General features: G+C 42.4%; 1 protein-coding gene across 2 annotated transcripts in view; it reads left to right on the top strand.

Moving 5' to 3' along the window:
* The window catches only part of CACHD1 (cache domain containing 1), a gene marked incomplete at its 5' end in the record, with an annotated part of 203,316 nt that overhangs the window by 162,691 nt on the left and 18,900 nt on the right, over positions 1-21,725 (top strand). For both annotated transcript variants that reach the window (XM_080801858.1, XM_080801857.1), the window contains 10 exons: positions 979-1,128; positions 1,892-2,015; positions 3,281-3,398; positions 7,506-7,674; positions 11,965-12,107; positions 12,782-12,963; positions 13,847-13,957; positions 19,452-19,574; positions 20,855-20,954; positions 21,047-21,163. In XM_080801858.1, coding sequence (XP_080657984.1) covers positions 979-1,128; positions 1,892-2,015; positions 3,281-3,398; positions 7,506-7,674; positions 11,965-12,107; positions 12,782-12,963; positions 13,847-13,957; positions 19,452-19,574; positions 20,855-20,954; positions 21,047-21,163 — 1,337 coding nt within the window. The remainder of the gene's footprint in view (positions 1-978; positions 1,129-1,891; positions 2,016-3,280; positions 3,399-7,505; positions 7,675-11,964; positions 12,108-12,781; positions 12,964-13,846; positions 13,958-19,451; positions 19,575-20,854; positions 20,955-21,046; positions 21,164-21,725) is intronic.

The following is a 21,725-nucleotide window of genomic DNA, read 5'->3' as shown; positions in this document are numbered from 1 at the left end:
CATTTGGAAAGGCAGCGCCCCTTACCTCAGGAGGAGAGCCCAGTGGTTCGGACGCGCAGGGCCACACACTGACCTCACTGCTCACACTCTCTCCTCTTGTACATTTTCTTTGCCTTTGCTTTTCCCTGTCCTGATTATCTTACTGTTTTTGTATGGCCTGTGAGCTGAGAATGCCATTTATATTTCCAAAGCCTTTTTTTTTGTTTTAAAGTATGTGCAACTAAAACTGGCCCGGAAGCCTAAAGTATCTACTCTCTAGCCCTTTAGGTAAAAGTCGAGGACCTCACAACCCATGTGACTCAAAATACAGTGCTTTGGAAACTTAGTGTCTCCTTGAGCTGCTTGGAGTTGTAATCAGTCAGATCTTATTAGATTCTCTACCTTTCCAGGTTTTTTCGCTTCATCTTGTCTTCTGATAGATTATATTAGTGGAATAATCTCTTTTTGTCTGTCTGCCCCTACAAATCAGTAAAGCAGTTACCACTGTGTCCTTTAAGCAGATGTGGAAACCTGGGCTCCACAGAGTTATGCCCATGTCTTATGTACAGTACATAAAGGGGTACAGTGAGGCTAGAACCTAAGTTTTCAGCGTCCTTGCCCCATGGTCTTTCACCTTCTGTTGGGTCTTCCCCAGCTGAGGGAACAGAATGATGTAGTAAGTACTGCTGGTGTTTTGCACCGATCTGGAATGTCATGTCCTCTTAGGTGAAGAAATAGTGGAAAATGTCTAAGTTGTTTCCAAGATTAACTGGGGTATCTGAACCCCACAAAAGACTCCCCGTTTCCCGCAGACTTGTTCACATAACGCTGTCTGCAGAGGCAGGGGTTGGCTACTGGATCACCTCTTCCAAGGTGACCTCTTCCAAGCGGAACTGAGATGGCCGATTGTAGCCTTCGTGACTCACTAGAGTACAGCTCCAGCCTTTGTCCAGTGCCTTCTCTGCTATCCTTCAGATTGTTTTGTTTTCTAACCCATAGGTTTGATAATGACTGTAAGTAAACCCTGTTATTTTGGAAACCTACTTCTGGGAATCGTAGGCGTGGACGTGAACTTGGCTTACATCCTTGAAGACGTGACGTATTACCAAGATTCTTTGGCTTCCTATACTTTTCTCATAGATGACAAAGGTAATCTGCTAACAATTAATCACAGGAAAGAATGACCTTTTTCGTAACCTGAAGAAAATGAAATGTAGATATTCTGATACTAACAAAGTTAGGAAAACTAGAATATTTATAGAAAATTGGTGTGACTAGAACTGCTCCTGTGTAGTGGAAACCGTAAAGATGGCAGAATGAATCTAAAAATGAGGCATTTGTTTCTAGGGGCACCTGGGGGGCTCAGTCCGTTCAGCATCCAGTTCTTGATTTTGGCTTAGATTGTGATCTCAGGGTCCTGGAATGGAGCTCCACGCGGGCAGGAAGCATGTTTAAGATTCTTTCTAAAAAACAAACCAAAACAAAACACCTTTGTTTCTATTTTGTGCTAAGGAGTAGGTAACAGTTACTTCAACATCAAGAAATTAGACTTGAGGATTGAATGACACAAAATGTGATCCTTTGGAGTTTGTTTTTCTATATCATTATCTTTATATTCACTGGCATTAGGTTTATGTAATAGATTAGAACATTTTTATAAAACGAAACCCAATGACCAGTACCTCCAGGATATTCTTGATTAGACAGTTCCATGATTTAAGGCATCTTCCTACACTTCAAGAATTTTACGCAAGAACACATAAAACGGGTTTTTATCGGACGGGTGAGTTACTTCTGAGATGTTGTATACAGAATATCCCGCGTTTCAAATGTATGATAGGCACTTACATTAGATATCTGTACTTCCTACAGCATGTTTCCCATAGCATGTGTTTTTGTTTTCTTATTTCAGGGTATACACTTATGCACCCATCTCTTACCAGGCCATATTTACTATCAGAACCCCCACTTCATACTGACATCATTCATTATGAAAATATCCCAAAATTTGAGTTGGTTCGGCAAAATATCCTAAGGTAAGGAAAAGGTGACAGTTGTAGTATTTTGGGCTTTTTCCTGAAAAAAAAAATAGGACCTTTTGAGGTAAAATATGAGTGTTTATTATGATATAAAAGAAGTATATGAATTAGGGGCTCCTGGGTGGTTCGGTTGTTAAGCATCTGCCTTCAGCTTGGGTCATGATCCCAGGGTCCTGGGATCCAGTCCTATATCAGGCTCAGTGCTCATGAGGAAGCCTGCTTCTCCCTCTCCCACTCCCCCTGCTTGTGTTCCCTCTCTCACCTCTCTCTCTGTGTCAAATAAATAAATAAAATCTTTAAAAAAAAAAAAGTATATAGGGACGCCTGGGTGGCTCAGTTGGTTAAGCAGCTGCCTTCGGCTCAGGTCATGATCCCAGCGTCCTGGGATCGAGTCCCACATCGGGCTCCTTGCTCGGCAGGGAGCCTGCTTCTCCCTCTGCCTGCCACTCTGTCTGCTTGTGCTCACTCTCGCTCCTCTCTCTCTCTCTCTCTCTCTGACAAATAAATAAATAAATAAATCTTTAAAAAAATAAAAATAAATAAAAAATATATATAAATTAATGTTATTAAAAGTATACTCAGTGAATTTTTCATAGAAACAGTAGCTAAAATTTTATTTACTTTGTATAACAACAGGAATGGTCTCTTAAAACTATTACTTAGGAAAAATGTCTTGTAAATCAGATTCTATGTTCACATTGCCATTAATTGTAAAATCGGATATATATTACCTCATTTAAGAAAAACTCCAGTTGTACTAAATTGAAAAATGTTGGCAAAATGAAAGGTTAAGTTGAGGACCAGCTTTCCAGCGTGCCAAAAAAATAGCTTGGCAAAATAGTGTCCATTCCACGTTGACAGCACAATCATATACAACGTTTTCTTTTGAAACAAAAAACAGATTGGATTTTTTCCAACCGTGATACATGATTTTGGCAGATGGTAACCTATAGAGAAATGGGTCTTTGTGCTCATTGGTTGTAAATTAATGACAGTGATTTCAGAGAAGTTTGTCTCTGGAAAGAATTAGAATTTGGTGGGGGGTGGGGGGGCAGGGGAAGAGAGCAAGGAATACTTTAGTGCTGAGCTGACATCATGCTTTTACAAAATTGAAAATTTCACATTATCTCTTTCAAAAGTGATGAGCTTCATTGCTTTTCAAAATCAGGAGGTGGTCATTGACTCACAGCTTCTTCCCTGCCTTTAATTAAGTGCTTAATTTTATCTTTTGCCTGAAGTATTTCGTTCTGTTGCCAATGCAGCCTCCCTCTGGGCAGTCAGATCATTGCAGTCCCTGTGAACTCATCCCTGTCTTGGCATATAAACAAGCTGCGAGCCACCGGAAAGGAGGCCTACAATGTGAGCTATGCCTGGAAGATGGTGAGTTGCGGGACACTTCGCCTGAGGAGCCGGGAAGTGCACTGCTGTCTGTGCGGGAATTCTGGGCCACTTGGGTCTGATCGCGTTGCTAATCAGTGTTCAAGTGATAGGGAAAAGGAAGATGCTCTAGAATGGTTTTTTTCCTATTTTGTGGGTAAAACCAATCATCGTTCATGTGGCATAAGTGAAACTGTATAAAAGGATACCAAGGAAAAAGTAAACTTCACTCTTCCCTCTGTCCTACCCTTGACCTGCCATTCCCCAGAAGCTGCCACTTTTATCACTTTCCAGAACATTCTTTGTTCCTCCACAGGCAGCTCTAGTTGGGCTTGTGCATGCACGTTTACTGGCTGGGTGGTGTGGCACTGCATTGATGGACCAAACTTGTCTGAACAGTCCTCCTATCGGTATATCTTTAGATTATATCCAGTGAAGTGATCTTTTGTTGTTGTGGTGGTGGTGGTGGTGGTGGTGGTGGTTTTTGTTTTTTGTTTCTTATTTTTTGTTTTTTTATCATTTTCACTCAGATCGTGGCAGTTAGGGGTTGAAAGGGAAATATGAAAGCATAAATGCCCTCTTTTGACATTCTCCAAGGCAAAGAAACTTTCAGATTAGAATCTGGATTATTCATATTCACCACCAGCAGATGGACAGTTAAGTGACCACCTGTGGCCCCACTTCCTTTGGTGTCCTTTAATGAGTCTCTTTCAGATAGCAGGTGTCAAGGAGTCAGAGGTTCAAGCCCACGCTGCCCACGTTATTCATGTTGCTGCCCTTCATGCCCTCTTCCCAGCTAAAAAAGAAATGCTGTTACGGGGCCCTTCATACTATAATTGGCCAAAAGCAGAGCAGACTGATTTTTTTATCATCAATTTTAATCGCTAAATTTAAAATGCAGTCATATTAGAGGTTCCCTTACTTGGCCATATCTGGTGTTTAACCCAGGGGTTCCAAATGGATCTATATAGTCATCCCTTTAAGAATGACTTACTGACCATTCCCAGTGAGCCAAGAAGGATAAGGAGGAATGATACTTTCTCTGTCCCTAGAGAACGTCCAGTCCAGTGGTGGATACGGACAGATCACTCAATCCAGTGTCTGTGTCTGGCAAAAAATGACAGGAATTAGAAGAAACCAACATGCCTATAGATAGGATTCTCCTCCCACCTTCTTATTCCATTCTTTTTTTCTTCTTCTTCTTGTTCATTCTTAAAGCATTACAGCAGCATTGATTTCTACAAGGGAAACAAGCAAAATAATAAATGAAATCTTTTGAGAAATTCACAATCTACAAGCCTGATTCTACTGATCTTTTTTATTGTTTGGTAACACAGATTTGAAAATGGTCAGTCTATTTTGAAACTCTTTCAGCTCATTTTCAGGATTTTTTTTTAAAGAAGATTGCCTCATCTACCCTTACTTTTATACATTTTAACATAAAGATGAATTAATTTTCATATCAGAAAGGGTAAGCCACACCCCCAGAATATTTCATTGAAAAATACTTTTATATTTGACATTGTAGGTTGTTTACCTCTAGTATGTTCTGACTGAAAGCAACTCAGTTGCATCCCAAGAAAATATCTCCCTTAAGGATAGGGCACCTGGCCAGCTCAGTTGGTGGATGGAGCATGCAACTCTTGATCTCGGAGTTGTGAGTTTGAGCCCCATGTGTGGAGAGTGCTTAAAAATAAAATCCTTAAGAAAATAAAGAGAAAGAAGGAGATACGAACACTTTTACGACCTTTTTTGCACAGTGAATAAACCCAGTATTAACATTTTGGAAAGAAGTATTATCTTCTTAAGATTTTCATCAGTGGTATTGATAAATTCTGGCCATTCTGTGTAGCCAAATGGATATGATCATGTAGTTAGCCTTCTCATAGCTCCAAAGTTGTCAAGAACATCACTACTAAGTGAAAAATTAAAGAGGTAATAAACAATGAGGTAGAAGTTACAAAGAGGCTTGCCTGGTTACCCAGCAAATAGGAACACACAATTTTAAGTTCTTTTTTGTTACTTTTAGAAGTGGGGAAGTAGATACTCCTCTTGTCTTCAGGAATAAAACAGATTCTTCTACTAAATGTAATTCAAGTAGATTCAGCTTATGTCGAGAATGATTATTTAAACTGCTTAGCGTCCATAGATACAGCAGATACTGATGGATTATTTCACTGAATTAATTTAAATAGAATGTGAGAGATTATGTTGGCAGCGTTAAGAGATTACTACTCTGTCACTGTGCAGCCCAAGTCCATCTTTGAGCGTTTGAGGAGGCTGCACGCTGACACAGAAGAAAGGATTGACTTCAGAAGGTATTACCGTGTTCCTGTGTGACACAGGCAGGGCTCACTTCAAAACATGAATCCCATGGGCCATCACTGGGAGGAAGAAAAAACCACTCCCCAATCATGGAGAGCCCTTCTAGAAATATTCTGGTTCCTTAATGCAAAGACTTTTTTTTTTTTTTCCCCCAACTAAGAACATGATAAAAAGACCTGTATTGAAATCCGTTTTCCTTTCCAGTGAGGAACTATTTCTGAAGTATTGCTTTCAGATGCTTAGGGGACCTTTTAATTTTTCTCCTACAGAATAGGCCCTATTCTACAATTACATTCTGGTCACTCTGGCCAAGTTTTTTTCTCTTGGTTCCTAGGAACAAAGGGATGGGCTATGTGAGATGGGGAGAGGGGAAATCGTAAGTGCCACTACGGGATGCTAGCATTTTCTAATGGAGGAGAAGGCAGGTGGGGAAAAAGAACGAAATTTGCTAATCTAACTGAATATCCTTGGCAGCAGTCCTTGAAAGCAATCCCACAGAGATGCAAATTTCTGCTGTGTTGAAAAAGATTCTGCAACCATCTTCATAAATCCTAAATTACACTTTACTCTAACCTGCCTACTTAAAAATTTCTCCTTGATCATGAAGTAAATCCTTTGGGCTGCTTTAGTTCTCACTGTCCTTTAGTTTTAAGTTAGCTAGTTACCACACTTTCCCTTCATTGACCCACCATCTCTTAAGTAGAATCTGCCCATCTCCTTATATAATGGACTTACAGAAGTTTGGCTGTGTTGTATTTCTTTTCTTTCTTTCTTTCTTTCTTTCTTTTTTTTTTTTTTAAGATTGTATTTATTTATTTGTCAGAGAGAGAGAGAGAGAAAGAGAGCACAAGCAGGGAGAGCGGCAGGCAGAGGGAGAAGCAGGCTCCCGGCAGCCCAATGCTGGACTCGATCCCAGGACTCTGGGGCCAGGACCTGAGCTGAAGGTGGACATTTAACTGACTGAGCCACTCAGGTGTCCCTACTATCTTGTATTTTTAATTTAAGGATCTAGAATTAAGTAGGTTGCCTTGTTTTTTGTTGTTGTTGTTTTGTTTTAATTCTTTGGTGGACACTCTTCCCAATAAGTTCGCTTAAGCATCTGTTTCTAAGAGCAAAGTGAACTTGGAAGTACTCCTGTTTGTATATATGAATTTAATAAATCAGGCTAAGCTATGGCATGTTTGCCTACTGTGGTCTGAAATGACAAGTCAGACAGGCTTTGTGAGGGAGCCGTGGGATTCATATTTTTCATGAGTCTGAGATCCTGTTCATCTCCAACCAGGAAGGGAGAAAGCATTAGTCAGGAATACATGAATAAACCAGATTCTGTATGAGCTGCATGTGTATATTCATAATTGGCTTTCAAAACAGTCAGTTCTCGGAATACCCATTGCAAAACCGACTCTGTATTTTGAAATGCATTTCAAACCCAAGCAGAAGTAAGTGCTGTGTTCTGCCATGTTCTGGCTTGGATCTGTTCACCTAAGAAAGCAAAAGAGGTGTGGGGTTGCTGTTTCAAAGGGACTCCATTCTAATCCCTTCATTAGCTCCATGATTTTCTGTGACATGCGTTCATTTCCCTTAATCAGAAAGGAAAACAGAAAACAAACAATGTAACCTTTTGCCAGAGATAGTTTGTCACCCCATCTTCATGGCTTTCGCTCCCTTGTCAAATATATTTCTATGTGGGACAGAGATCAAGAGAGTAGAAAATAATGTAGGCAAAGTCGCTATCCCTAGGAACCTTTATTTTCTGTGTTTGAACTTTTTCATTGACTTTTCCAGGTACAGGACACTTCCTTTATTCTCTGTATTGTGGTGATACAACCGGAAATACCTGTCAAACAACTGAAGAACCTCAACACTGTCCCCAGCAGCAAGCTGCTGTACCACCGGCTGGACCTCCTGGGCCAGCCTAGTGCTTGCCTTCACTTCAAACAGCTGGCCACTCTAGGTAAAGCCCCTGCTCTTTCCAGCATCCCTCGTGGGCTGACTCATAGCACCTCACTGTAAATATCCGTTTGAATTAAAAAACCAACCTGAACCACACAAAAACCCAGGTACTGAACAGCAGCAGTGCCAGGCGGGGGCTCAGATGTGGAAACAATGGGAGGCTTTGCCGTGGATCCGATTCTCCAGCAGATAACAAGATGAGGGGTTTGGGCGTTGATTTCTTCAGGATGGGCTCTAAGGAGAAACAGGGGAAGAAGGGAGAGAAATAGGATAGCCAAGGAGAAAGCAAGTAAGAGCCTGATCTTAGGTGAAGTTCCAGCCTCAGCCTGTTCCTACAGGGGGGCTGTGGAGTGTAAATGACACTGCCGAGGTTGCCCAGGCTCGAGAGAGGGAGCCGGACTTTCATATCTCTTTGTATCTTTCAGCTCTCTGCTAACGCTAGGCAGAGAGGTTTTAGGAGTATAACCCATTAGAGTCAAGCACAGAGAGACAGAGATAAAGGGATACAGGGCTAGGGGGTAAAAGGTGGAGAAATAGTAAAGGGGGTCCGAGGGTAGCATTCCGATATAACATATCTGTGTCTACCACAGGTCCCTGTCTTCAAAAAGGGCTTAGGAAATAGACAAATAATTCAAAGGAAGGGAAAGGGAGTTGACATGTGTAGGTACCATGTACTTTGCTTTCATCATTTGAGTTGACCTATTACAGATGAGGGTAGTAGCAAGGTTCCTCCCGTGCCAAGGGGCCACCTCTCTTAATGCATGCCACCACATGCCAGGCACATCCTGGGCATTTGTGTGGTACTCCTAGTACTACAAAACAGGCATTCTCTCTTTCACTGTTGAGAATCCTTCGGGTTCAAAAAACTAAGACTCATTAGACCACAGGCAAGCTGAGTAGAAGGGGCACAGTTGGGAAGAGGTCAAGGATGGCAGTTTCAGTCCCTAGATTCCACACAGAGCCCTTGTGTTCGGGTTCCATCTTTTAAATGCCATCCTATAGAGTTTCTGTCTGGTTTTGAGATCAGGAGGCAGGCCAGACTGAGTCGTCTCTCCTATGGCACGTTCGAGCAGCGTAGACAAGTTGAGGAAGGCCAGGGAGGTCGGTCAGAAAAGGTTGGCTTTTACATTTTTTTTGTTTGTTTGTTTTCATTTAGGTTTTGAGGTTTTGTCTTTTGCTTTTACACCAAAGAGCATGTGTACCCTTTAATTCATATTTTGAAGAAATACTCACTGAATATCCAACAAGATTGGCATGATTATCTCAAATGCTATGGGAACAAGGTCAACACAACCACTGACAAAAATGAGGTCACTGTTTTTGAAATTTGAGATCGAAAAGTGCAGTAATATTGCTGGATGAGAAAAAAGCTCAAGCTTAGATTTTTTTTTTTTTAATCTCCTTTGCACAATCCCTTCCCACTGCACTGTTCCATAATGGTAGCCGTTACTGTGGCTGTGGACCCCTCGAAATGTGGCTGGTCCAAGTTGAGATTTCCTTCAAATGTAGAATACTTAATTTTTATGTGAAGTGATGTTTTGGTTATATTGGATTTCATAAAATACACTAGGAAAATTAGTTTAACCTGTTTTTATTGAATGTGGCTCCTGGAAAATTTTATATTACACTTGAGGATTGCTTCATATTCTAGTTGGGCAGTGCTGCGTCAGAGAGAGGCTCATAAAACGTAGAGTTTATCAGCTCAGAGACTTAACATGGGACGAACGGATTAATTCTAGATCACACTGATAGCCCGTCGGCCAGGGTTTGACTTCACTGGACAATCCTTCCGTTATACCACCCGACTTCACCTTGGCAGTAGAACCTCCTCAGGAGCCCTGAAGGGGTCATCAAGGGCAGTTTAGGAACAGTTGGTAATGAAAACGAAGCAAGATACTTAAACTGTAATGGAAAAGGAACGAAAAAGAAGGGAGACGATGGCAAATAAGTGGTGTCCGTCTAAGTTCATCGATGATGGGGATTTGGAGGTGAGGTGTTGAATCTTCGTCGGAGCGCCAGCAGGAGGGCTGAAGGAGGGACGGTGTCTGTCTCCGTACACAAAGATGAATTTTTTTAACTGTACATTGTCCAGTGTGGTTAAGTACACATGTATGAGTGTAGCTTTATGTGTCTACCTTCTAGACACAAAGCTTTGGGTCCTGTGTCTTGGTTCTTCTCTTCCTCGATCCAAGTCACTGCAGCAGCCTTTGCTCAAATGCCCAGTCTCTGTCGGTACAAGAAAGGCCCGCTCCCAAAGTGTGTCTCCCCTGAACCTCTGGCCCTACTCCTTTGTCCCTGAAAGTATTATGGATTGCCTTTTGACATTTATTACATTATTGTATTGCTCTCTTTTTGGTTATTTTCCCTCTTTTTAAAAATTTCTATTCTCCCAACTGGTTCCTAAGCTCTTTGAGGGAAGCAGTCCTCTCTGTCTGGTGCATCTTGGCCCAGAAGGCCCCATGAACATATGCACATGAATCCATAGCACGCTGCTAGGCAACCGAACCTTTTTAAGCTTCTGGTTTTCTTCTCCTTGATAGGACTATAATACTAATCTCCCCGGCTGTCCCACATGGTATCATGAGAATTAAATCAGACATAGCATCACTGGAAGCACTTTCTTCTGATAATGGCAGACTACGTAATTCTGACCTATCCTACTGAGGACAACTGAAAATGGATGGAAACGTGAAAAAAAAAATCTTTCTGAAAAGTAGCAAAACTAACATGATAGCTAGGAACTAGACCAAAGTCCAGGAGAATATAAGAAACAAGAGAAGAAAGACTGTATGTAAAGCCACGTTTGCAATGCACCTATTTACCAATCCAGAAGAAACAACTGGGAAATTAAACTGTTAAGTTTAACAGCTGGGAAATTAACCTAGTAGCTTCTTAGAGCTAGGAGGAGAGGCAGCATTCAAATCCAAGGCCCCTGCAATGAGGAGGCTAACACATGAAAATCCTCCCTTTCACCCACCGCACATACGTCTTTTAGCAGAGGTCCTGAAGAACTACCATCTTTGGGGTAAGTGTGTGATTGCAACTGAAAAAGTCCTTCACTTGGGATTCCCGTTCACCCGAGTGGTCTAAGGGACCTCACACAGGAACTAGTCGTGTACTAGTTGAATATCAAAGTCCCACAGTGCAGCACAGAGGCCGGCATTCCATTGTCTCACTGAGAACAGCCTCCACCTTACCACCCTGCCTCATCCTGGGGTTTGGTGCCCGGCGGAATCAAATAACGGTCCTTTCTAGAGGAAGGACTTGCCCCCATCCTATTAGGACCCTACTCTTCTGTACAAATTCGTTTTTAAGTACAATGTCCTATACGGTCAGAGATAGCCAGGCCACCAGGAACTAAGGCACTATGAGTGAGAACTAACAAAGGAGTGAAAAATGACCTATAGATTTAAATGACATTAGACACAGGATCGTGGACAGTGCTTTCCAAAAGCTTTCAAAACTACAAAATTGGACAGGGGAAATTTCACAGACAGAGATGGAGTGTTTTTGTTTCATAATGTAATTCATTGTGAGGATTTCTGTCTTAGATAGAGAACTGGGTTTTCCTCTTAGATAGGGCCAGCAATTGAATTATATATACAGTAGCTATTCTAGTCCTATAAATTTTTGTTTATGCCAAGTTTGGCTATTCCTGTCTGAAAGAATAATTTTTTTTTTAAATTTTTGCCTTGACTCCACCATTTCATTTTTCTTCCTTTTGAAATATCAGTACCAATATGAGTAATAGTAGTTACCACTCACAAGACATTTGTCATGTGCCAGACACCGCCCTACGTGCTTTCCATTTCTTGACTCATTGGCTTTGCATAAAGTAACTGATGTACTTCTCCCTGTAACTGTAAGTTTGGTGCCGTAATTTCTGACTCTGCAGATGACAGAAGCATCACGTGCATTTACAACTTTATCCAACATCACGTGGACAGGAAACGGTGGAGGCCAGATTCAACCAGTGTGGCTCCATGGCCCCGTGCTGCCTCCTTAACTCCAAGAAGTATGAGATAGCATATGTAGATCTAAGATATTTTAAGCACATGAGTTTATTTGTACATGTGTCTCTTTGGTTCACTCACGACTACAAACTCCCTGAAGGGAGAGAATGAGGGTTGTTTCCTTCTTCACTCCTGCTAGTGTCAAGTCTTTCACTTTCCTTACCGAAGACTTTAAGCCACCGTGGCTGACAGAATGGCAGAGTCTTCGTGATGCCTTTTTTTGGGCCCAAGAAGAAGTCGAGGCGTTCTCAGACCTGCTTTGTTTGCTTCTCTTTTAGAAAGTCCAACCGTCATGCTGTCTGCCGGCAGCTTTTCCTCTCCCTACGAACACCTCAGCCAGCCGGAGACAAAGCGCATGGTGGAGCACTACACGGCCTATCTCAGCGACAACACCCGACTCATTGCTAACCCAGGGCTCAAAGTGAGTGCTGGCCTGGGGCCCCGCTTCTGGGGTGCCCCTCCGCAGGCCTGGGAGGGGGAGCTGGCAGGGAAACTTTGAAGTAGGAAGCCCAGCCCTGGGTCTGTGCCCCTCAGCTGGAGAGCCCGAAAGGCAGCGTGTGGCCCCCAGGAGGCTGGTTGGCGCTGACCCGTCTGGCGGATTAAGAAGCCCTGTGGGCCAGATGAAGAATCTCTTTCAGGCCTCAGATGCACTAGGGGTTTTCTAGGTAGGGGGGTGTGATTCAGAGATCAGGGGAACTTTCCCAACCAACCCCGTTTTTCCCAGGGGAAAGAAGTAAAGTGCCTGTATGGTCTGTTGAGATAAACATGATGAAGTTTAAGGAGCAGAGATGTAGCAGGGTGCGTGTGCACGTGTGTGTACATATGTGTGTGTAATGCTTCACTATAGGATCCTTCCTCTTAAATGCAGAAAGCCTCACTGGGATGAACAACTGAGTAAATCACACATCCACTGACTGTTTCAGTAAGCTTTTGTTTTCACCAAGTTTGGCTGTATCCATCTGCTGTGGAAAGATTTTTGAGAAGTAATTGGGCTTGGCTTCTCTGCAAGAGAGCTTTGGGAAGCCCTGCCAGCAGCCCACTCTCTTTTCATGTGCGTCTTAAAGGATCCCTGCTATGTCTTCCTTTGTTTCCCAGTTCTCTGTCAGGAATGAAGTAATGGCCACCAGCCACGTCACAGATGAATGGATGACACAGATGGAAATGAGTAGCCTGAACACATACATTGTCCGCCGTTACATAGCAACGCCCAATGGCGTCCTTAGAATTTATCCTGGTTCTCTCATGGACAAAGCATTTGATCCCACAAGGAGACAATGGTGAGTTTTAGGGGCTTCCATTATCAAAGGTTCCCCCAAATCCTGGAGAGACATGATAAGTACATACAATAAAGCAACTTCAGGCAGACACAGTAAAGCAGATGCTTTCATGGCAGTGAAAACATATTTTGAGTCTTTTTTTTAATGCAGTATTAACAACAGCTTTGTGGGTTTCCTCTGTCGACAACGTTTTTATCTCTCCATTGAAATTTTGAGACTGAAATATTTTGTTACTTGGCCATTTCAATTCCTAGCATTTTTGTGAGTACTGCCTTGTGTGCAGTTTGCCCGTAGTGGGGATATTTAATGTCCCTGCACATGACGATGGCATCAAATTACAGCCCTTCTATGACCTATGAAGAGTAAACAAGTATAAATCTTTTTTTTTTTCTTTTTACCTCTGTGCATTGTTTTTACTCAGATTTTCAAGAACAAAAGCTAGTCAGGGGGTCTAGAACGGGGGCAACTTGGGCATAAAAACAGGATTTCTGGTCTCATGCTGCTTAGTAACTGAGTCACTTGTGAGTTGGCTATCATTTGTACTGTCCGTACCAATCCAGGGGGCAGTTTCATGGGCCAAATTCTATTTGTTTCTACTTCATTTATTGATTTCTTTTTATATTAGGCTCTAAAACATCTATACTATAGATCTTATGAAGCTCAAATGTATAGTGAGTTGAGCATCTCTTACAGAAGAATTTCCGATTTTCTTGACCTCCTGTCCTGCTACAGTCAGAAGAGATTGGAATCCTTTTGAGCTCTAATGTTACGTAGGCACAATTCATGATAAATGCTTTTAGAGTTAAAGGTTCACTTCTCCTTGACATTTACAGAGGAGTTTTTCATACCCTAAAACAACGTGACTTTCTCTTGTCTCCATCAGGTATCTCCATGCAGTAGCTAATCCAGGTTTGATTTCTCTGACTGGCCCTTACTTAGATGTTGGAGGAGCTGGCTACGTGGTAACCATCAGTCACACAATCCATTCATCCAGGTAATAATTTCTTAGTCCTTTGTTAAGCATGTCAAGGATATTTTGAGAATGTGGAAGTCCAGTAGATACCCAAGGATTAGTGACATGACCTATTGACGGGAGGCAGTCTGGAGTCTGAATATCTTCTCTAGCTGTGTCAATTTGGATTCCCTGAGCTTCCTCCCATCCTCTGTGAAATGGGGATAATATCTACCTCACAAGATTATCATGTGGTTGAGTAAATGAAAAGCTCTTGGGCTTCTTCTCATGAAGAAGAAAAGAGATGTTAGATTCACTAGGGCAGTTGTAGAAATACCACTCTTCACCAGTCAAGGAAACCCCAACAAGAGCCTGACAGTTATTACCAGAGAGCATTTTCCTAAGCAGAGGAGCCTGTTCAGTGAAGGAAAAAACAGTATCGAGGTCCTAGTGTTATTACCTCTTTTATTTTGGTCTAACTTTTTAGAATATCAGAGTTTGTAGTTATTGTCACTGTCCTTATACTATCTCTTGAAAACTAAAAAGGCATTTTGCAAATTGATTTTCCAAGAATGCTATTAAATGTCAGTATCACTGTAAATATATTTTGGGTGCTTTATATTTCAGGCCTTGGAGGTTTCAGTATTTAAGCAACAAATGGCAGTGAAACGTTGGGTAGAAAGACAAGTCACATATGTTGTTTTAATGCCTTCATTATACAAAGAGGTGTTTCTCTCTGGCAACCAAGAAAGGCCATATTTTGGCTGGGACCCGTAATGATGCCTTAAAACTTACAGGAGACAGATTTTTTCTTGCTTAACTTTATGCTTTTCACTGGTGCTCATTATATATCAAATGATTGACATTCAGGAGAATTCTTCTAATGCAAGTTCATTGGGGGCAAGAACTGGGAAGCAGTACTGTGTCGGAATTTCAATATCATGACCTGTGTCTCCCTGGAAAGCAGGGGCCTGCCGCCAGCCAAATAGTGATTTCTTTGCAGGGCCTGGGATCTGTACGGCTCTGTCACATATAAACAAGTAAATACTCATTTAGAACAGAACTTCGCAGTGTTCTCATTAACGGACCATCTGTCAGGCGTGCATCTCCTATTGTCTGCGTAGTGAGACTTGACATCTCTCCCATGTAGTCTCATCGGTTGGGAAAAAATAAACAAAGGTGGTTTCTTTGAGGAGAAGGCAGCCACCTTGGTCTTCGATGACAATGACAGTGGGCCAGCCCTGGGCTTCCGATCTTGGGGGTGCGGGGGGCAGGAAGAGAATGGCCGCCTGTGTGTCTTACTTGGTATTGGCTCTGTCGCGCTGTGCCACCTGGCACTTGTTAGCAAGTGCTATTATCTTTTCCTTCCATATGGTACTTCTCGTGAGGGGTGGGGGGCATGGGGAGGTTGTGGCCACAGGGAGGTGTGCAGATTTTAACGCGCTTTACATTTGTGTACATGTTGTTGTTAAAATTTGAATAGGTGGGAGAAGCTTCATTTAGCTGATTTATAAATATTTCTGGTGTCAGCCCAAAAGAAGCATGATGGCGATATGGGATTTCAAGTTAGAAAAGCCCTCCCTTCCCATCCCTTCCCTTCCCATCCCATGTGTCTGCTTTCTTGAGTGTGCTTCACCTGTACAGCTGTTTGACTTGAACAAGAGTGAAAATCGGCCGCTGCAGTCCCAGATTCTCTCCACCAGTCACTGAGAGTGTGTTCCAGGAATAAGGATCTGCTCTTGCCTTGATCAGTATGCAGTCCCATGGACTCAGTCATTTGAACATTTGCCTCAGAGCTGAGCGTGATTTTATTATTGAGAGCTGTGTTTTTTTGCTCAGCAGAGTTTAGAATGCAAGTCAGCCTCCCCTTCTGGTTGTCAACCAAAGCAACTGCGGCTTTAATGGATGCGTTGCTAGACGGCCTGTGCAGAGGTGCTTTTCTCAAGCATCTCCCAGTGATTTTGGTCTCATAGACCAACCTGAGAACCTGACCGCCTCCTAAGATGTGTTCCTACTCTGAAAAAGTATATTTGCCATTTGGTGCTTCTGTGACTGAACGAGTTCCGTTTTGCCTTGGTTCCCTCACCTTTGAAGGAAGGATATTAGGGCCTGTCGCAAATGATTAGGGATTACATTACATAATACACGTGAAGCTCTTAGACGGATGCCTGGCACATGGTAAGGGTTTGATAAATGTTAAATACCTGTATTATGACTATGTTCCATGAGTTCTCAAAGCCTCATTTATGAAACAAGGCGATGATGCCTGTGTTGAACTGATATAATGAGAATTACAGATGATGCCTGTGCAGTGTTTAGCACTGTGCTTGACAGTGTCGAGTCCCAAATAAGTGACAGTGACTTTTAATATCACGCTATTTCTGCTTTAAACCTCTGGCATTTTAATAGGTCAGAAAAGAGAAGTTAAGCTAGTGTTCAGGAGGTCACGAAGCCCTCTCATTCAGCTTTGGTTTTCAGAAGTGATCGCCGATACCTTGGGGAGGGGCTTTTCTAATGCAGCGTTCACTTATCCTAGTAACTGCCTTGGGATTCCTCCATGAGCATTATTAATAGCCTGAGAATCTAGGTGTGCTTTGTTTGGAGAATGTTAATGCTAACAGAGATGATGAAGTACAATCAGTGATTAAGGGACTGGTCAGATAAGTCTTGGGCAGCGAAAATCTCACAGAAGTGCTGCAAACAGCGTGGTCCTTTGTACCTTGAAATGTAGGCTTGGTTTGATTTTTCTGTGGTATTCTTTATGAGTTGCTATGGTAACTGTACATTTTCAAAATGCAGGTAAAAATATGAACGCTAGGCTTACATGGGGAATACGCATGCTTTTCCTTCAGCGTGTTGAGCACATTGGAGCAGATGGCAGTTACACAGGGGAAGTTTAGAAACAAAATTAACTTGTCCCAGAAAAACCTGAGTTGCATTTTTCACCGAGTCCACTCTCTTATTGTAGGAAGAGCCAGAACTGGTGTCTCGATCGTAAGTAAAAGGTGGTCAATTTTGTTGAAGTCTTTTAGCCATTCTAAGCCTGATTTTCCCCTTATAAAATGGGAACTATAATTCCTTCCTGGCGTTGTCACAGGAAATTGAATAGGTCATGTAAAATGGCTTGGAAACTCTTGAATGTCCTTCATCTTTAAGGAGGCAATAGACCATACTGGTTAGAAGCGTAAGCTCTGAAGTTGAAGACTCTGAGCTTATATTCTTGCTTCCGCTAGTTAGTCACTGTGTGACTTTGGCCAAATACTTAACGTTTCCAAGCTTCAGTGTTCTGGAAATGATAATGCCTCATAAAGTTTTTGTGAGAAGCAGTTGAGATGATGTATTCAAATGCCCACCAGAGCACCTATAAATTGTGAATACTCGGTAAATATTATCATAATGGCGCCCGCTGTTTAGACGCCTCACTCTTTCCTGGACAAGGAATAGAGGTTTAGACTTTTTTGGACTGATACTTCAGTAAAACATTATTTGCTACAAAACACAAATCCCATGTAGGGTAACCAAGTCTTGGATTTCTTCTGTAGTAGAATTTAAGTGGCTTCAGTAACAACAGAAAGCTTTTTTTTTTTTTTTTCTAATGTTCAGTTAGCCAGCATATAGTAGTGAGGTAGTGTTTATCAATTCATTAGTTGCTTATAACACCCAGTGCTCATCACATTCCGTGCCCTCCTTAATGCCCATCACCCAGTTATCCCATCCCCCTATTCCCTTCCCTCCAGCAACCCTCAGTTTGTTTCCCCAAGTCCAGAGTCTCTCATGGTTGTCTCCCTCTCTGATTTCTTCCCATTCGGTTTTCCCTCCCTTCCCTTCCACGCTATTCCTTCTGTTCCACATATGAGTGAAACCATATGATAATTGTCTTTCCCTGCTTGGAATATTACTCAGCCATCAGAAGGGATGAATACCTACCACTTGCAAGGACATGGATAGAACTAGAGGGGGTTATGCTAAGTGAACTAAATCAAGCAGAACAATAGAAAGCTCTTATTGAGGAAATAACCTTTCAGAGATAGTCCCACAACATGGTCCTCATTCATCTCCTGCCAAACGATTTTGACAGCAAAGCTCTGGCAGAAATTTCACTGTGGGTCAAGGTCCCTTCTAGCAGTTTTCAGGGTTTTTTTTTGTTGGGGCGGGGAGTGAAGGTTGGGAATGATGTAAGTTAGTATCAATGTTGACAGTAACTAGAAGGGGACAATTGTCTACATAACGAAGCTAATTTCACTCCCAAGTTTTGATTTTCCAAAAGATTATTTTCCTTTGGGAAGTTTCTTCTGAACATCCCAATTACTACTTTTAAGATTTTTGTCTATAGTAGCCCCATTTTTCTGTTGGTACTTTGTAAGAAATCAGGCAGGTGGGTGATAGTAATGATGGGCCCCTGTAATGTCCCATGTTGGGTAAATCCTGCACATTCCTAGCCACAAAGGTCCAGGAGCTCACTGGCCAAATAACCCAAACCTTTCCAAATGCCCGTGATCGTAGATTAGAAGGAACCAAGGTTCCAGGTGAGAAGCCCATGCTTCTGATGCAGCTAGCTTTTCTCTGGAAGAACAGTAAGTTGACTCTCTCTCTCTGGGTCTGAGCTTTAAGCCCTGGTTGGTTTTCTTTAGAGTAACTTCTTTGTACTGGGTATTTTGGATAGGTTAGGTAGCTTGCTAAAGCCCTGTAAACACACTGGTTCATTTAAGATCGATGACAGCCTTGTGAGGTAGATACTATTTTCCCCATTTTCACATCAGAAAACTGGGTCTTGGGAAGGTTACATAGCCTCCCAGGAGCTACACACATGGAAACCAAGAGGAGCTGGGATTTGACCCCAGATCTGCTTGATTCTGCAGCTAAAAGGTTAGAAAGCACCATGTGGTACTACCCAACTTTATCCTCTTCGGTGCTTGTCTTTCTGAAGGTAGCATGTTAGATTGGAAAAGAAACTGGCCTGTGAACCAGGTGAGTTTCATTCTAGAATCTGAGCTGTGTTTTGAGCAGAGCCAACCTTAGTGTCCTAGAAAGAAGATGAGACCTAGTTCTTCACTGAGTTTTGTATGAGGTTACACTAGTCAGTTAACCTGTATGAGATCCCAGTGTCCTTCTCAATAAAATGAGGGCAATCATTAAAGGGATCACTCAGGCTCCTTGTGTCTGGAGGTCCCTTGTTGGGAGGAATCAGAGGAGTCCTGTATCAAGTCTCCTGATGATGCCTCTTCCTGCCATTCCCATAGTCTTGTCGAAGAATAGTCCAGCCACTGAACATGTAGAGTCAGGGTTAGTCCACAGCTGCCCATGTTTTGGGCTGGTCTTATTAGAAAATTCTACCTTTAACCTTAAGTTTTTTTCTCAGCAAATCTCCATATTGTGCTAAGTCAGTCATTTAGTTGATCATTTCTATAGGGGTGAAAAATGTGGAGGGACAGTAGGCATGTATTTCTAATACCATACAGTGTTCTTACGATCGAACATAACTTTTACCTTTAACTAAGACGTGCCTCTTGTTCTCACTGATCTTTTTCACATGAAGTACTCAGCTATCTTCCGGGCATACTGTGGCTGTGATGGGCATCGACTTCACACTTAGATACTTCTACAAGGTTCTTATGGACTTACTACCAGTTTGTAACCAAGATGGTGGCAACAAAATACGGTAAGCCCTTCAGGGACACCATTTTCCTGTCAAGCTGCAAAATACAAAGAAAATGATGTCCAATATGTCTAGTTGAATGGCAACCACATTGTCATGGTCAAGACCAGAAATTCAGTCCATGGCCTGGGTGTTCAATTACAAAGGTTTTTGTTCTTTCATTTTCCTAAGATGCCTGGCATTTATGATTGAGACAAACACACTTGTCTCATAATGAGAATAACTGTGGCACAGAATTCTCTGAAAGCTCTTGTTTCTCTCTGAGTCAATAATTAGAGGTTTCCCAGATCTTGGGTGCTAGAAGGCCCAGAGGGTACTTTTGATGTTAACTGAGTTATTAAGCCAAAGTCTTCATGGGAATTTCAGGCACCGGGACTGTTCCCTTTTACATTTCCCCAGAAAGAGGCTCATGGAACTAAAAAAGTCTTCACCTCCTGATTTCAAAAGAACGTGTCTGATCAAAGCCAGGGTATTTCCTGGATTTAATGCAGGCCACTTTTTAAAACAGCTTTCTTCACTCTCGTGGCCACTGCTTCATATCCCTGCTAAATTTCATTGGCCCTTCATAGGGAAATGCAGGGTCCATAGCACAGTGTTACAACCCTTGCTGAGTAAAATAGAGCAGCACATAGTCTGGTTAGAGCAGTTCTGGCTTTGCTTATTTCGTGTTTTCATCAAATATATCTTTGTATGTCCCTGAAGGTTGTATTTTACATATATTTATCATCAAAAGAAGAAATTATATGGCTTACTTAAATTTTTTGCCTATAAATGCCCAAGAGCACGTCCTTCAGAGTCTGCCTCCTCTGAAGGAAGGATAAACTAGCCGCTTACATATCCTTGCAAAAGATTTTTGAGTCCATCTGCCTCGGACTAAGTGGACACATTCGGTAAGAGCTAAGTGGGTAGCCTCAGAGTCAAGTGTAACTTTGTTACCGTCAACTGTATATCAAGTAATCTGTCAGCTCAAGAATAATGTGTCCCTTGGGGCGCCTGGGTGGTTCAGTCCCTGAAGTGTCTGACTCTTGATCTCAGCTCAGGTCTTGATCTCAGGGTCATGAGTTCAAGCCCCACTCTGGGCTCCACACCCTGCGCGGAGCCCTTTAAAAAAAGTAATAATAATAACGTATCTGTCTGTCTGCCTGCAGCCAACCTTCAGTGAATTCGTTTCGGTGACTTTTTACTGAGATAAATGCAATTTGTTTAGGGACTAGCAAGACGAATGCTCTCTGATAGGGTCGAAAGTGTGTGTTCCTGAGGGATGTCCCTTGTTCTCGGCACAGGTGCTTCATAATGGAGGACCGGGGTTATCTGGTGGCACATCCAACCCTCATTGATCCCAAAGGACACGCCCCTGTGGAACAACAGCATATTACCCACAAGGTACTTGTTGAAAAGCCTAGAGCTCCATGCTCCCACAGCCTGTGGCTCCTTAATGACACGGCTTGTGTCTTCTGTCTGCTTGACCTTGCTAGGAGCCCTTGGTAGCAAACGACATCCTGAACCACCCCAACTTTGTAAAGAAAAACCTGTGCAACAGCTTCAGTGACAGAACAGTCCAGAGGTTTTACAAATTCAACACGAGCCTTGTGGTAAGTTGATCCCTTGCGTTCTCACATCCCATCCCGCCCCGGAATAGGGAACGGAGTCCTGGTCAGTATCTGAGTAGGACCTCTGGCTGTTGCATTGCCTGAGAACTCCCGAACGGCAGGACTGGACCTCGGTCCCGATCTCCAGGTTGACCGGTACGGGGTATAAAGCCCACGTGGAGAAGGGAATGTTTTAAGGTCTCGCACTTGGTGTTCTGTTTTGGTTTTGTTTGTTTAAAGACTCACCCAGCCGAGACGCTTTGAAATGTCTGCTGCACTCTGTTCCCACACTCTTATGTAAATATGTGTGGCTCCATGTGTCCCCTCTTCCTGTCTTCTCGAGATCCTGCAGCCTCCCTAAATTCCTAAGGCCAAATTAGGTCATTTCTTGGTCATCCACCCAGTTAGATGGGAAACTCTCATGTAGATCATCTAAAAATAACTTCGTTTTTGTGGTTTAGAGCACTCTAAGTATTTGATTTGAGATCACTGTGGACTTACCTAGGTATGGTTAAAGATCTTAAGAATATTCTTACTACTTCACAGATAATCTTAACTGGGAAAG

This window comes from Martes martes (assembly GCF_963455335.1).
Source record: "Martes martes genome assembly, chromosome: 4".
NCBI lineage: Eukaryota > Metazoa > Chordata > Mammalia > Carnivora > Mustelidae > Martes > Martes martes.
Note: the sequence above shows the minus strand (reverse complement) of the source record. Positions and strands in the feature narration are given on the sequence as shown.